This window comes from Anopheles merus, chromosome 2R (assembly GCF_017562075.2).
Source record: "Anopheles merus strain MAF chromosome 2R, AmerM5.1, whole genome shotgun sequence".
Classification (NCBI taxonomy): domain Eukaryota; kingdom Metazoa; phylum Arthropoda; class Insecta; order Diptera; family Culicidae; genus Anopheles; species Anopheles merus.
Window position 1 is genome coordinate 30,161,713 of NC_054082.1, and position 16,952 is coordinate 30,178,664.

A 16,952-nucleotide genomic window follows, 5' to 3' on the forward strand; every position below is an offset into this window, starting at 1 on the left:
CTTAGAAGCAAAAAAAGTTGTTTCTTTACGGAAACAAGATAACCGGAACGCCTAGTACAACCAACAACACAAATACAACCCATGAAACGAATCTCCCTCTCACTAGGCACCTTTTCGTCGATCAATATTTGACCAGACCAGTGTGTATTGTCACCGCAGCCCCAGCCAAAGTGTTGAAAGTCGCAAGAGACGAGCAGGGTATGTGTACAGTGCCCTCCTGTTAAACAAGGAATTAACCAATCTATGCGTCGATGAACCACTCCTCTCGCACCGAAAAGGAGCTCTGCCCAAGATAAGACCGTTCCCGACACGTGACAGCAAACTTCGATGAGCTGCACCATGCGGCAAAATACATCACCAGAGCTCCTAGTACCGTCCCCAGTGGCGACAATGAGCTGCATTCATAAGCTGTCCCATGGGTGGAGGGGGAACAGAGCAGCGCAAGAACGCTCCAACATCTTTCAAGACGACAAAAGACTCCTTCCCTTCCTTTTCGCTTACTATCAATCATGCTGCGCATATATGCTGCGACGTCCATGCTGGATTTCCAGTGCAGCTGCATACACAAAATAACCTTTTTCTTTTTCTTCTTCCCATTCTTGACGCGGCGAACATTATAGGCGCAAAACTGGGTAAAAGAGAGCTTCTGCAGGGAGGGGGCATTTGAAATAGAATCCGCGCACTGGACACATTCTTCACCACATACGTACACACAACGGAACCACTACAGGCGGAATCGATTTTACAGCCTCGATCAGCGCTTTTTCCTGCTCGTGTTTGTTTATTTACAATACTTTAAAGGGCTCGCCCCGCGGGCAAGCCGGCTATCACCCCCGGTACAGCGATACTTTGGGTACACACGCCTATCTTCCAAGTGCGTAGAGACTCAGCCACTAACACACACAAACACATATCTTTGGTAAGAAAACGCTAGAATTAGGTGAATTCAGACACTGCGCACCCTCTTCTTTCAAATGATTCAGATATGTTTAAATGGTCAAGATTCGTTTCTTGAATGCTGCGCACGATCCCGCACGTACGTGACACACAGTGGGAGAAGAGTGTGAACACGTTACACATCTCCAATGGGATACACTTCGCCTCACACTAAGTTGCTGGTTCAAGCGTGTGTGTTGTTGTTTACTGTTCACGTAATTACACCAAACACCAAAAATTCGTGACCAGTCCTCCCCTCTTACCACGCCGATGTGCTGACGTTTGCGGAAATGGCAATCAAGGTTTAAATGCACTCGCGGGAAAGCACACACAGATGCACAGGGCTAGGGTGCATTCGAAGATTAGAAAAGTGTTCCAAAGGCACGTCATCGTCTCTTGGCGTCTCGTATTCTCGAGAGCTTAGAAGTAAACATTTCCGTTTTCTTACAATAACACAGGGATATGAATGTTGCACAAATTAATGAAAGCACACTTCAAGCAGTACACAAATAAGAGAATAAACCAAACACAACAAAACTGTATTTTTAGATTAGAAATGGTAAAAATGTCCGTAAACCCATAAACCGCTGTACAACAATAGCGGAACGAGATTCTGTTAATGGGGCCCTTTCCGTTTGAAGTTCGTAGGCTGAAATTTCAGCCTGTCAGCGGTTTTCATTGTATAGCAGTTTTTGAGCAGTTATCTAAGTGGGTATAATATACAGGTGGGCTTATCCCAAGGTCTATGCATTTAGAAGTCAGATTTTTATCGCTTCGGCTTCTGAATGAAGATTTTAAGAGTGTTTTATATGTTCGTCAAGCCTCCAGAGAACATGTTAGAACAAAAAATTTCACCCATCCTGTCAAAATGTGATATTCAAATTTGGTTATAAAAAGACCACCTGGACTACATACACTTTGATTCTGGGTTCCATCACCTGATCTCTTTATAATGCACCTTGGGTTAAATGTAAACACCACCTTGTTTTGCCATTTTTCGAGCAGGTGCTCGAATCTAATTCTAGCTTTTAGGCTAAAATTTTCTAGACTGAAAATCGCAGGCTAGTTTTATGTGTGGTTTTGTATGGAGTGTTTACATGATTTCAGCCTCCAACTGTCAAACTCCATACAAAAAACTGACTAGAATCGTGAAGGGCACCAATTTTCTAAAGAGCAGCGTTAACGGTGGCTGCTGCCAAATATAAAATGGTTTTAATTTACAACACACACTGTTATCAGCGCTTAAACCCTCTCCCTCCGCTCCCCACCCAACATCTATATCTCAGATGCCAAATCTTAATTAAATGCAACCGTGACACCGTGACAAAACGCGCGACCGCACATATACACCAGAAAAAGGTTGCCTGCTACCGCCCGCCATCCGACGGTGTGTGTGTGTGTGTGGCGCTGCTGCTGACGGAGAGGAAGTTGCGTCAACTTTCTTTCCACCCCATTTCCGGGGGCCCACACAGACTCTTCTGGGGGTCGTGCGGACCTCACAAAGAGTCACACTGCAGCACACCGGAACACAATGAGCACGCTTGTGTATGCGCCCCATCAGCACTACCCAGCTGGTCACACATACACACACACCGGAAAGCGTTCATAAATCCATCCGATCCTCGCGCGATCGTGTCGGGTATTATTGGCCGCAACAGCCAACAAAAAACTGCCGCACACACACACACATGACTGATTTCGGCTCCTTACAAGACACGATCAGCGCTCGGGTGGTGGTGGTGTGGATGATGATTTCGGAGCGGAGCAGGTTTGTCCTCCACTCAGCCACACCACACGGTAGTTGGTCCTCCCCCCTGTAAAGCGCTCCTTTGGATAAGGCAATTGAGCAGCAGCACACGAAGCAGAAAGTAATTGGGTGTTATATTTAATTTAAATTGGATCAACACGATGGAGAGACAAGTGCGATAAAAACAGGACCGCCAGCCCTCAACAAGAACAACCCAGCGCACACACCCCCGGCGTCGACCGGACATTAAACAGTCTCGCTTTCCATTTCGTGGGGCCGACGCGAGCCGACAAAAAGCAAACGATCGTAAATTATGCAAATTGTATTTTCGGGCCGTTGTTTCACAAGGAGCCGCTCGCGCAAGCCGCCCAAAAACTGGGATCGCTTTTACGGTTGCAATTTATATTGCACCGTGCAACGAAACGGTATTCTTGTGTAGGGATCGGGGGCTTACAGGAAGCACAGGGAACGGGGTGGAGGTGTACTTCCATTTCCGCTAGTAGCAGAGCACCACAAAGGCACCTATACTTTCCACCAGAAAAAGAAAATGCATTTGCCTACTGAGAAAGGAAAACAAAGGACCACACCACACTACTTGTTATCGGGGCGGGCGGTTGGGAATTTATTCACGCTCTAATTAACAATTCCCATCTTTTTCGCTGGGGCAGAGAGATCCAGACAGAGGGCATTTAAACAGAAAGGCTGATCTAGGCGGCTGTAGTCTTGTAAAAACTACCCTTCTTTCCTTTCGCATTGAAAAGGCCACTGAACTCCACACAAGGACACACTGCTGCTGCGCAATGCACATGAGGAGTCGAAAGCACGATCATGCTTTTTAAATGCCAAACGAGTGGTAACTGTGCGAGGGAGCAACCCCGCCGTTGGTAAAGGCCTCAAGTGTGTATGTCCTTCTCAAAAAGAGCAACTGAACGAACACGTGCAGAAGAGAGGAAGAAACAGGTAAACTACGAATTATACAGCGATAAGGGGAGGGAGAATATGGTTGGAAAATTGGGTCATCATCATCGCGAAGGGAAACAGGTTGTAAATCAGGCGGTGCCGGATGGTGGGTGGGTGGGTGTGTACAATCTGCGTCATATTTTTACTGACCAAATAGTAGGTACACGCCCTCCCGCGTGTAGTTGTTATACGATTCACGAAATAGAAAAATGAACCGTTGGGTACTATAAATACCCGTGCGGGGCCACCTTCCAAGACCTCGCGCGGGAGAGAACGTATGTATTGTCGTCTCACCTTTCAGTTTAAGAATTTATAGACGAACCAACTTTACAAAAAAAAACCCACCAAAAACACAATGTTCCTCCTCCCCACAGGAAGCCGCCATCGCGAGAAGTAACCCAAAACTATCGCGAAAACAACTAACCTTTTAGGGTTCCCCGTTGCAACCAACGGAACCGGTTTGTTGTTGCTGGAGACAGGGGGATCGCGCGCATTAACGTCGTGTCCCCGTATCGACCAGGCATCTTTAAACGAAGAATGCACGCGCGCATCTACTACTTTTAAATCCTCTCCTTAACGTCAGCGCACTCGGTCGGTCATTATTGTGCCAGCGAGGGGTGAGAGTGTCTTGTTCGTTCACACCAGCTTCTTCGTCAACTTCAACTGCAATCAGCTCCAAACTCTTAGCGAGCGGTGTTGCTATTGCCGCAGAGCAACGAATCCATATGTTCATGTGCATAAAACATGCACTAACACGCGCGCACACACACATCTAGCTGATTACAACAGTTTTCTCTAGCATTAAGGATTTCCTTTACCGCCTTGCAGCCCTGGCAAGCTGATTACATTTTGCTGATCGGCGGGCAAAAACTTTCCTCGTAGCAGCATCTTCCTAACATTTGCGCCAAAGTTTGTGCAATATTGGCGCTCTTCTACACCATCGTCCAACGATGACACATTTGCATGCGCATTTCAAACAATCAACCCACCCAGGGGGGACACAGTAGTACTGTGTCGTATCTTACAGCCAACCCAGTGCACGCTGCAATGCCAAGGAATTGAGCAGAAGACGATGCGCGCAGTAGTAGAGCAAAGCTGAATGTATGTTTTTTTTTCTTGAATACTCTTCAAGTTGCAAGGATGTTCGACAAACAGAGAGCAAGGATGTTGAGGCTCGCGTTATATGCAGAAGGAAAGTTTTTTGATCAACAAAGGGACCAAAAAACTATGTTCAAACTGTCGTTGCAGTCAATTGACCGGGCGGGAGCCGGGAAGGGTCGTCTAATGGAATTAGTTTGTCGTTATCTGCTGGTGTTGTACAAGAAGCATTTCTATGATCAGCTGCAATTTTTTTGGACAAAAAAGAAGGAAAAACTGTTTTTGTAGCTGAAATACAACATGAAGATTATTCCGTTAAAACGGCATCGCTTTTTTTGTCAGTAAGACATTTTACTAATAATTATGGATTTAATATAAATTGAAACCAATGTGAAAAAGGCGGTACCCTACTGTATAAACAAAGAATCCTGTGTAACATCCGTACACAAATACTACAATTAATCCACAACAGAACGACCAGTTCTCCGCTGTGTTCAAAAGCAACAGGATCACCACCAGAGCGCTCCGCATGAGTGCCGGCAGACGATGTCCCGTCCTACAGTTTTCCAAAACCCATCAAGCAATTACCTTGTTTGAGGGGTGAAGTACAAATCGTCAATGAAATCCACTATCGATACGGAGACGCACCATACATGACTGAGCCGGGATGCACGGACCTACGCAGTAGCAGCGGGTCGATCCACAGTCCAGAGGCAAGGCGAATTCAATCAATATGCAAATGAGATTAATTTTTCCTCGGCAGGAGACGCGGCAAGCACCTAACAACCGTTGCATATAACGTAAAGCAGTAACACACCAAAGGACTTGGGTGCCGTACGGCAATAAAAAAAAACGCAGTAGGAAAAAACAAAACAAAAATATAATATCATACAACTCACCCCCTCTGCCGATCTGCAATCAACCATTCTCCTCCACTTTCTTCTTGTTTCCCTCGCACAAAGGAAAGGTAAAAAAGTAGAAGGTGGAAAAATCGTAATGAAAGGCGAAAAAAAAATCACTAAATTCAATTGTCAACCTAATCGAACCGACCACACCAAATCCAGAGGGGCGAGGAGGCGTTTTGTTTTTTGTGCGCTACCAGAGGCAGTTTTGCATAAATCATCATTTACCCGCCCGAAAGAGCTCTCTCATCTTCATTATTATGCAATCGCTCACAAGTGGGTGTGTGGGTGACGGAAACAACAACAAAAAAAAAAACAATTACTATCGTTCGATTAAGAAAGGAAATCATCTTTATCATTGCCGAAACAGTCGCCGCCTCCCGTGTGAAGGAGGGCAGCATAAAGCGGAGGGAGATTGAAAGAGCCTTAGCGATATACCCAGAAAAAAAAACAAGTTAACACTAAATAAACAAGCGAAACGGAATGAGCATGGAATGAAATGTCCTTCTTTTCCCATTTAGAAAGCTTGCCACACCTGCTGGTTTCTCCCCCGACAATGCGCACACAAGAAGCATGGATGAGGAGAGCATGTTCGCGCTTTAATCGACCGTTTCTATACTTGCAATTCCAACAAACCAGAAGGCAGAATCCAGACAGCAAGGGATATGATTATTATAAGAAAAATCCCTTCGAAATAAAGAACCCATCCCATATATCAGTGAAGCGTAACCCGTCGCGGGGATGACCTCATAAACCTTCCGATCACACACACACGCACGGGTACAACCGTCTTATGATTTATTGGTGTCTCGCGCAAGGAGCGATCCCGTTGTTGTTCGCTTGCCTTGCTTGAGTATTGTTCCGTTCCCTTCCGTTGCCGCTATTGTTTTCCTTTCGGCTATCTATATTGCACCGATCGCCTGAAGCCCTGAACAAGAAATATCCTTCTCAGTTTTCGCTTTTATCTTGCCTTAAGTTTTAAGAGGGATTTTATCCCCAAAAAAAAAATGCCAAGACTTCAACCGGAACTGGTATCGTCGCTTCAAAAACCGTCGATGGGATGACCTTTCCACGCAACAGGATTATCATGTGGAATAGTCTTCACAAATAAAACTCTCCAAAAGAAGCGACGAACCTTGTCGGTCCCAACGTGAGAGAGGGAGAGATAGGCGGCCCCCCGTCGTGGTGCGAACGAATTTATTTGTAAAATGAAAAATAAATCTCTCAGGTAGCATCCGATCCGTACATTGCACACCAAATTGTTCTTCCTTTTCTTTGTAAGATTTAGAAGCAAACTAGGTCATCTATAGAATGAAGAATAGATCAGTACACTGCATATGAAAAACGGTCTCCTAAACCATCCCAAAACACAATTTCCTCCAGCTGCCAAACAAGCGATTTAAAACCGCCCCATCCATCCTGCAAAGATGATTTTAAAGGGGCAAAACAAAAGATCCCATCAACGGGATATTCTAACGCAAGGATGTATGTCCATATTAATTAATAACGCATCGTTATAGCGCTGAGCAATAGAAATTAATTTCTAAAAACCCGTCGAGCGGTTCCGCAGGTCTTCTCGCAGGCATTTCTTGGCCATACACAGAGACTCAATTTGAGCACAAAAGCAACTCGTGTTTCCACGTCTTAATTACCAGCAAAAACCTTCATTTCCTGGACGCTCAGCGCACCCGAGTGAATCGTTCCAAGATGAAACAATCCAATACGGGCCAACACGATGATGGTTCGGGTTGTGTGCGCCCAATAAAACATGAGGGCTATTGCGCACGAGACATGTCGCATTAGAGCGGACACAATTTTTCACTAATTGCTCGCGCCGAAAGTTTGTGAGCCACAACACACGCACACAGAAGCACCACACACCCGTCCTCCTCTGTTGAGCAGGTGATAAATTTGATTACTCTAAAATACAAGCCCTCATTCATATCAAACTTTCCGGTGGTTGCGTTTCTTCTAGTCATTTTTGCTCCGGGGAGTTTTTATTTTATTTTCATTTTTGTCCTCTCTATTGCTGCTAGAGAAGAATTTTACCTTCCTATAAACACCCTCCCTTCTCTTTGTGATAGAGGGACTAACACACACCACCCCCTCGCCCCGCTGCCGTTGCCGAGCGAGGTCAAGCCGTTTTACAGTCGAAAACCGCACTCGACCCCTAAAGGGAGACATACTAAACGAACGGGTGGCCACTGAGTTTACGGAAATCGTTACAACCACACAGCGGAGGGGTGAAACACAGTTAAGTCATCGGAATGTGCGTACACCTCCTCTCCTCTCGGTGTGTGTTAGCGTGCCAGCCCAGGCGTGTTAAAGGTGCGCAACGATAGTTAAGCAGGCGCGCGCGCACGCTGAATGTGTGGCGCTCATTTTGGACGGTTTTTTTGGTCACATGCAAAATAGAATCCGGTTTCGAGGTCAGTGGGTATGGTAAAATTCATGAGACACAACACGGCTCATTTCCCCGATTTTTTTTTTTTTTTTTTTGACTTCCTTTTATTTTATTTGATTCTCAAGCGACACAGGTCTTAGAGCGCGATTTAATGCACACACGACTTCTTTGTCCTTGACTTGGCCCGTGCAATCGATTAGAATATGCAGCATTTGGGCAATCCGGTTTAATTTATTACCGTCTGCTCCCTTGAATACGCGCGTTTGTGCCATTTTTGTCATACTGGTCAACTTAACAGCACATTACTGGTTTATCACAGGATATAGTTCTCGATGAAGAACCTAGATAGTTGGTATCGTCAACAGGAGCAGATGGTAAAATGGTTCAATGCCATATGCTCGGGACTGGTACAGCAAATGTCGTGAGATCAAATCCCACATGGACTCTAGACACGTTTCAGTTCGCGAGCCGCATTTGCTTCACAAATAAAACACAGTTGAGGGCCATTTTGAAGCTAGCTTTAGCTAATAGGAACATCCAAACCTCGTTTTGATAAGAGAATGCTTAGGCGCATTAATGAAAATAATCAAAATTTTAAACTATTTATTAAGTTACTTAGAACATCATTTCGGACCGCATTATTGGCTTTCAAGGGCCATTGTTTGGAGACCCCTGGATTAGACTTTTTGTCCCAGAAATCTGAACCAAAAAACAAAAAACAAACATCTCAGGTGACAGCAGTTCAAAACTAGCTGTCCGGAAAACCATTTAGGAGCCAGTATATTAAAACTATACCTCCCCCCGGAGACACGGTGCTCCAGATCTTCAAGGTTATCGTTTGCCTGCACATCCAAAACCCCACCAGCAACAACAAAAAGAAGCAGGAACCTACTTTTTTCCACCAAGCTAATTATACATTTTGCCCAAAACCGGGCACACGCAGCAAACGGCTCATTATCATATCCTCTCCTAAACCTTTTGTCATACCCTTGCAACCCTGCAGCAGCAGTTCAACACAAGCACTGGGGAAATTCTCCTTCTAGCATTGAGAACGATCGTTTGGCTCCAAAGTCAGCGTGTCGTCCGTGCACCTTCAGCTCAAAGAGGGACACACGACGCTTAAATAATATTGCACCGCTCTTGGCAAGCAATAAAAAAACAGATCCACCATATAACATAACACAGAGTAGTTGATAGATTGGGTAACATTACAAAAAAAATAAAAAAAATAACGATAAATGAAATTTTGAGTAGGTTTCGGGGCGCCCTTCGTACTGTGATGTGCAAGGGGGTGGTGGCACATATTGTTTTAAAAATTTACCCCACCTTCATATCGAATGACAAAACGAACCAACAACAAAAACACACACAAACGGCACCATACACCCCCTCTCCGTTGGCGTCAAAAGCGCGCGAACGATTCTTTTGACAAACTTAAAATTCAAGGTTAGCACATCATATGGTTGAAGGTTGCAGCAACAGCAGAAGAACGCGCCACCACCACTCACACAGGCCCGCTGGTGCTACAAAAAAAACGTACAACACACACCGAATGTGGCAGCGCGGGCGAGTCGACGATGAAATGCTAGTGTGTTGGTTGGTTGGTGTTTGATGTAACGCGAAGGGAAGGCAGTTAGGGTTGGTGTGTTGGTGCCCGGACGAGTTTAGTCGAATATTTAAAACTTCGTTCTCGCGCACAAAAAACCAAGCGGGTAGATGCGTTAATAATTGCGTGTAAAATGGCGCTTTCCGCTGGATGAGAGGTGTGTTGCCAAACACGGTCACAGACCACCACATCCGTTTCTCTGCTGTTTGCCGATCCAATTACACACAATACACACACAGTGTTGGGTAGAGGAAAAAAAAAGGCAACCAAAAGTGCAATAACGTTCCCGAAATTATTACCCAAAAGCCCGCAGAACAGTGACGGGGGGATGGACAGTTGAACATGTATCGTGTGTAAAGCTGCCGAAAAGCTGACAGCAGGTGCTGCAGTAGTGCAAGTTCTGGCGTTGGAACAGATCATTAGCACCAGCAGTTGCAGTGGCGGAACACGCGCTTCCAATTAAACGGTTTCACCATCGATGGAAAGTGAACACACGTCGTTTTCATCTGCCCTTTTCGGGAATGTATTGAAGACAACACGCGCCCTGAATTTAATGCTGCTGAATACTTAACAGCGTGTAGAATTTTGACAAATTCCAAAACTTTATCTATTGGCAGTAAAACAGTTAACACCAAAAAGCAAACAGAAACGGCTGGTTTAAAACAAATTGACAAATTCGTTTGCATCATATCATCCACTCCGAATGCGGAACCAGATCCATTACTAGAGCGAGCCGGTCGTTCTACGGGCTTCACTTGCATTAGCTGGGCACCTATATTTTCACACGGCTACACTCCGTTCCGTCCCTACTGTATTCCCCCCCCCCCCCCCACCTCTCTAACTCCGGGTTTAGCTGCCTTCCAGTCCGAAAAGGCTTGTTTGCGGTTGGTTCCTCCTGGGTAGGAAGAAACCGGTTTCGGTAATTTCTAGGTCATTACCATAACCGCCCAAACCCACGGCCCCCGGCCGTCAGCGTATCATCCCGTCCCGTGATAGATGATGATTTGTCCCACCGGCATCCCCCCTTCCACTATTAGTAGGTGGGAGGGGGGAGGGGAGAAATGGGGTGTAGTTTGAAGTAAGCAAAAAGCAAACACACCACTTACACAATATTATTATACCGGTTTCTTTTGTTTCGTTTTGCGCTTGCGTTTCGTATGCTTTTTTTTGTTTGGTTTTGTTTTGCATGCGTTATTATACACGTGCACTGCAGGGGAATGGAATTTGCATTAGAAGAAGAGGAATAAAACTCATTTCCATGGGAGCTGTTACCTGTGGCTAAATGAAAACAAAAACAAAGAGGATTTTTATTTTGAACAATTTAGTAAAACTACAATCAGTATTTACTCTCGCGCAAAATGAACGCAAACGTACACAACAAGAAGACATTTGCTCGATTTCCTTGGAAATTTAATCGGAAAATCCTTCATCACCAAATAAGGCTAATCATCACACGAAAAGAGCGATAGTCCGAAATATACCAAAAAAAAAAACAAACTCATCCGTAAGTAAATATGTTCCTCATTTCTTCACTGTTGATTAACGCAAAAAGGACCACAAACAGTAACAAAAACGAGCCGGAAACAAAATTCCTTCTCTTCACGAACATTATATGCCAAAAAGGGAAACAAAGTTTATGTGTTTGTTTTTGTCCAACATCATTGCGGGGGATCTAAATTCATCGGAAAATGAAAACCTGACAGAGAGGAACCAACTGGGTTGGGGTGTTCTAGAGCAGAGCGGGCCACATCGTAAGAAAATTCCAAATTAAAAACGCTCTTTCTCGGTTTTATTTTACCCTCAGAGGAGAGAAATTACACAACCACCAACATAGCCTGCCAAGCGTCGATGAGTCGAAGCAAATGATTGCATTGTTCACTTCAACGACTGTTTTGGCCACCTATGGTGAACGGTTGGGCACAACCTTCTATTTCGCCCCAGTGCGATAAATGGTGTGCTCATAGTGCAAGAAGTGTGATTTCCTGTTTGTCTGCATTACTCTAGACCGAGTTTCATTGACTTCAAGCGTTAGCTTTAAGCTTTAAGCACACTTGAAAAATATATCTATTGCTCAGAATCTGCGCTCTAGTCCACAACTTCCTTCTGCTCTTCATAGCGTTATCTTACCCCAATTTTATTAGCAAAAATACGCAACACAGCACCACCACAAAAATCCAACAACTTCCTTTTCTTATCATATCGCTTAAGCCTTGGGACAAAAGCAACACACAGTAGAGAGTGCGCCAAGGAGCTGAACGTTCCGTGACGTTTAATATTCAACATTTACTACACTCTATATATTGCCGACCGACCATCAACAACACAGCCAAGTAGCCGGGCGGAAAAAGGCACAAGTAAAAACGGAAATAGACTTTCGCGTTGGGCATGAAAAAAAGTCACACACATAAAAACTCCTGCGCTCCAAGGTCAAACCCACTTGTGGAAAAAGTGGTCGATTTTGTGTGTGTACGATTTGCGGGCACCCCCTCGCGCGCGCGTTCGATGCAAACCACCCACAAGCACACAAAGAAAACTGTGTTCCGTGCCCCGAGGAAACCCCCCTCTGCTTCTAAGGAAGGCAGGGAAAAAGGCCTATTTTGGAGAAAAACATGGCCCGCTCACGCAATGGATATGAAAAACGACACTTTTCTCCTTGACCTGCCTTTTTTTTGTCTTTTACCTTCTCTAATGCAGCCTCTCCCCCGCGCGCTACCGAGAAGGCCCACCACCACCCCCTCGCCGGCTGCTGGAAATCTCTCCGAAAGAAAAGCGCCCGCGAGAGCGAGAATGTGGAAGTGAAAGCAACAGAGAGTGGGTGGGCTCTGTGTGTGTTACTCTACACGGCTGCCGGAGAAAATAGAACCACCCACCACCACCTTGAATACACAAAAGGGGGGGATGTTGATAAAGACGGGGAAATTTTTACACCATCGCATTACACCGCCGAGAAATGAACACCCAAAACCACACGGCGATGGTGAGTTACTTCTTGCAGCTGCGTGCGCGCCGCGAGAGAGTGAGTTCAGTTCGGTTGAAAGAGGGCCACAGAGACACAGCAGCCAAAAAAAAAAAAAAGGAAAAACATAATCTATCAGCTGTTATCCAAGGTTAGAGAAGACGTTACAAGAAATTGCAGGGTTTCCCTTCCCATTGTGTAAAAACTGCATAATCGCTAAAATAAAAAAAAAATCTAACTCCAGTAAAATGAATTTGAAATGCCTCCCCTCTCTCACTGCTACTACAACAAGCTCCTCCTCCTCGCCAAACTTACCTGACACGCTCCGAGTACAGCTCGACCTTCGACTTGGGCGTCAGCGGCAGCTTGGCAATGCTGGCCGGGCTCGGCGGCTGATTGTGGATCGGCGAGACGGACTGTTCCGAGCCGCCGCCGATCGACGAGGCCGGTGGCGTGCACGACCCATTGCTGATCGACGACGACAGGCTGTTGGCACGCATGCGGGCCGAGGCGACGACCGCGTTCGTCAGCATGCCGGGCGACATGATCGATGCACCGCCGCCGTTGTTGTGAAGATGGTGCTGCTGCTGGCGCTGCATTCCCATCATGGGCAGGACATTCAGGTTGGTGAGATCGACGCGCCGCCCCGGGGTAGCCGCCGTCGTGTTCAATGCCGCCGACACTCGGATCTTGCTCAGAATCGATAGCAAGTCATCCGCCTGCTGCTGCTGCTGCTGCTGCTGATGGTCCTGCTGTTGCAGCAGAAGATGCTGTTGTTGGGCCAGCTGCTGCTGGTGTAGCTGTTGCAGCTGATGCTGTTGATGCTGCTGGTGCTGGTGCTGCTGCTGCTGGTGCTGGCTGTTGGGGCTGCTGGTGGCGCTGCTGTTGGCGCTGCTGCTGGCACTCATCGAGATCGCCAGCTTCTGGTTGTGGCGGTTTTTCTTTTTCTTCTGCTTCTTCATCGTCTCATCGTCACCGATCGGTCCCAGCATTGCTCCACCGCCAGTTCCAATCTGGACATCTCCACCAACACCACCACCACCACCACCACCACCAGTACCAACCAGCGCTCTGCCGAACATGGTAGCGGTGGTGGGCGCATTCCAGTCGAGGTCCTTCTTCAGGCTGCCCCGCCCACACTTGCAGCCGCACACCTTCTGCACCAGATCGTAGCCCTTCTTCGTCCAGAGGTACTGCTGGCGCTGCTTGTCCGACCACGAGCGGGCCCGCCCGGTCGACTTCAGGCAGGCGAGTGCCTCATCCTCCCACCGGTCGAAGCACTCCCGGTGCATGTACTGCCCGGCCGTGCACGATTCGTTGCTGCACTGGACGCGCACGCACTCCCGCAGATCCTCCAGATTGATCATGGCGCCCAGCTCGGAGAATGGGCTGTTTCCGCCCGCACCCTTCGGCTTCAGACATTCGCCGATCGGCAGGCAGCACCGGACCATGCCGGCGCCCTCCGAGCCGGATCCGTCGCCCGAGTGGGACGACTCGAAGCCGTGGTCCGAGTCGCCGGCGCTCGAGCTCCAGTAGTACTGCGGCTCGTACATGCCACCGATCGTGGTGGTGGTGGTGCTGGAGGACGTGATCGTTGCCACTGGTCCCTCGCTGCCCGGGGCGGCCCTGCCGGAGCGTAGCGGTGCCATGGCGGATCGCGACGACCACCCGCCGAACAGAACTTGGGTATCAATTTTCGGTGCCTTGCTGTAGTCGCGCGATATTTCCAACACTGGGGTCCGTCCGCCAGCAGGAGATGATGCTTGGCTGCGGTGTTGGACACAAACTCGGGCCAGGAGACACACTAGACGACACTCAGCACACCAGACACCAGGAGAACACGTTTACTGAAAGTCACTTGTTACTTCACAGATCTCAACACACACATTCCCTCCTCTTTTGGGGGAAAAGTTTGTCCTGCTCTGGAATTGATAGCTTTCCTCGTGCTCTTCACCTTTCCAGGAAGCGCCCGGACATTTGGAGGCCTGTAAAAAGGGCCAAGGTAGATTTGCCGGAAATCTATTTTATTGTATCGACAGCAACCCACCAATTAGACGGCACACGCATACACATCGAAATAGCACACACTTGCACACAGTTTCGACGCCTTTGTGTACTTCGATTTTTGTTGGGAATTGTCTTCACCGACAGCACAGTTTGTCTTCCCGGAACCAAATAAACGTCTTCACTCGCGTCTTTCGTTGCTTCTTGTTCGCACACACACAGAAGAGCACAAACAAAAGAACTCAAAAAATGGGAGCGACGGGCAGAAATTTCGAGGGGGGCGTTTTCGCTTCAAGTTCTCTAGCTGATTCCCGTAAGTTTCAAGGAAAAACACACAGTGGCGATTATTTTGTTGGAGGCTTCACACAACAGCCGAAGCACTGGAACACAAGTCGTCGCCTGCTGGGATACGTTCTTGGTACTTCGTTTGTTGGGTAAAAGGAGGTTTTCTATCTTCTCTTCCTGGAGCTTTTCCTCAAAAAAGGTAGCGGATATTTGCTGCAAAATTCCACTTGACAGACAGCTGCGTGTGAGTTTTACTGTTGTCGTTTCTTGCTTCGTTCTTCGTGGAAAATCATCACGTTTCGGTGTTCATTCGCAACACGATTCTCGACCGTCTTTCGGGACCACACTCTGTGACGCTTCTTTTAGCACATGTATTTATATTTTTTTATTTTACGACAACCGACGATTTCTTCTCTAATTCATCCACTCGCACCGCTGTGTGTGGCGGCTCCTTCTCCTGCGAGGAATTTTTTACCCTGAAGGGAACTCCTCTCGCGAGCTTCGTCCAGATGCCGTGTCACGCACTCTTTTCTCCAGGCTGCTCTCGCAGAGCCAACCGATAACGCACAGGGCCAAGCGCGAGGGGGGTGGTAGTATAGGAGCAACGTACACAGGCTGGGAAAATGCTGTAACATCGATTTTTGCTTTCACTCACACACGAAACGCTGACACGCCGAAAGTTCAATCGCGCGGGAAACAGAGTCGTTGAACGGAGGCCGCACACCGTGGCAAACCGAGAAAAACTGGGACAGAACCGGGCGGTTTTGTTTAGGAAAAAAGAAGCATTCCGTATGATAGGATGGTCGGACGATGTTCCCGATGACAACTAGAACACACTACCACATCACACACACACACACACGCACACACTGCACACAACACCTTTTGACCGTGAGTGAGAGAAGGGTTTGTTGTTCGCTGTGAACCGTTTTCTTCCACCGAAACCGAGAACCTTTTCTCTATTGCTGGTTTAGTTTTTGCAGCTCTTCTTGCTTTTCTGTTGTAAAAAAAACAAACTGGTTCGAGGTAGATTTTTGGCATTGATTCCTGGAGAGTAGCGCGCTCACGGTGCTGCTGCCGATTGCAGCGGAGGTTGTTTACCGCACAGACGACGACCCCGGCCTACTACTTTTCGGCTGGCTCTGCCGATTGCTTCTCCGCCACCGTTCAGGCTCGCTTCCAGTAAGATGCTGCACGCTGTCGACTTCTGCTGCGGTGGCGAGTATTTCAACTCCATTAAAATGGTTGTTTTTTAGTCTTTTGAGCACCGCACACAGGAAACCGGCGACCGGATTGGAGGAAAACAACGAGCACGCACGCAACACACTACACACACCCAGTGTGTGTGCCACACGGGACAGAGGCTACCCACGGAACGCAGCAAACTGTTGACGGGAAAACCAGCCTCGACGACGGCGACGAAAGTGAACGCTCGCTCGCTTTGGTCATTCCTCCGTGTCACCAACAATTGTCTAACGCCAATAAAAACACACCACACACTCAAACTCTTTGCCGTTCACTCCGGCTGCTGCTTCTTCGCACGGCGGCGGTGTCTTGCTCTGTCGCACACTCTCACACCACGCACTCACACACTCGGGCTGCTGCTGCTGCTCCAGCGCTTCCTTTTTGCTGCCGACTTGCTCCGATGAAAGCGAAAACGCAACTAACGCAACCGCCGGCCAGCACGCGCGATCGATGCCGGGACCGACTGGACCGGTGACGGCAGAGTCGACATTCGGCACACGCACACCACTCTAAGCCGAAAGGGGACGAGCGCGCCTCACCGCGGACGGGCGCGCTCGTGTACGACAGGGTCGGCAGATCGTTCGCTCACACCGGTTGTCTCGCTCGTGCCCGCCCGTGCAGCACAAAAACCGAAGCAGAGAATTTTTGGATGCGATAGAATTCGCATTCACTGCGGGCGCGTGTTGTGTGTGTGCACGCATACATGCAACACCGCTGTCGAACAGCGCCGCGGTGCCGGTTTTTGCCGGTATCGTACCCGGGCGGTGCATGTGTGTACGCCGCTCGAGTGAGCTTGTATGGGTGGATGA

General features: G+C 47.7%; 1 protein-coding gene across 1 annotated transcript in view; it reads right to left on the minus strand.

The window, feature by feature from the left end:
• Positions 1-16,579, minus strand: part of LOC121587965 (headcase protein) — a 107,828-nt gene extending 91,249 nt beyond the window's left edge. The window contains exons 1-2 of the mRNA XM_041905371.1: positions 14,657-16,579; positions 12,925-14,594 (exon numbers count right to left, since the gene is read on the minus strand). Of these exons, the coding sequence (XP_041761305.1) occupies positions 12,925-14,258 (1,334 nt within the window). The 5' untranslated portion in view covers positions 14,259-14,594; positions 14,657-16,579. The remainder of the gene's footprint in view (positions 1-12,924; positions 14,595-14,656) is intronic.
• Positions 16,580-16,952: the final 373 nt, after the last annotated feature.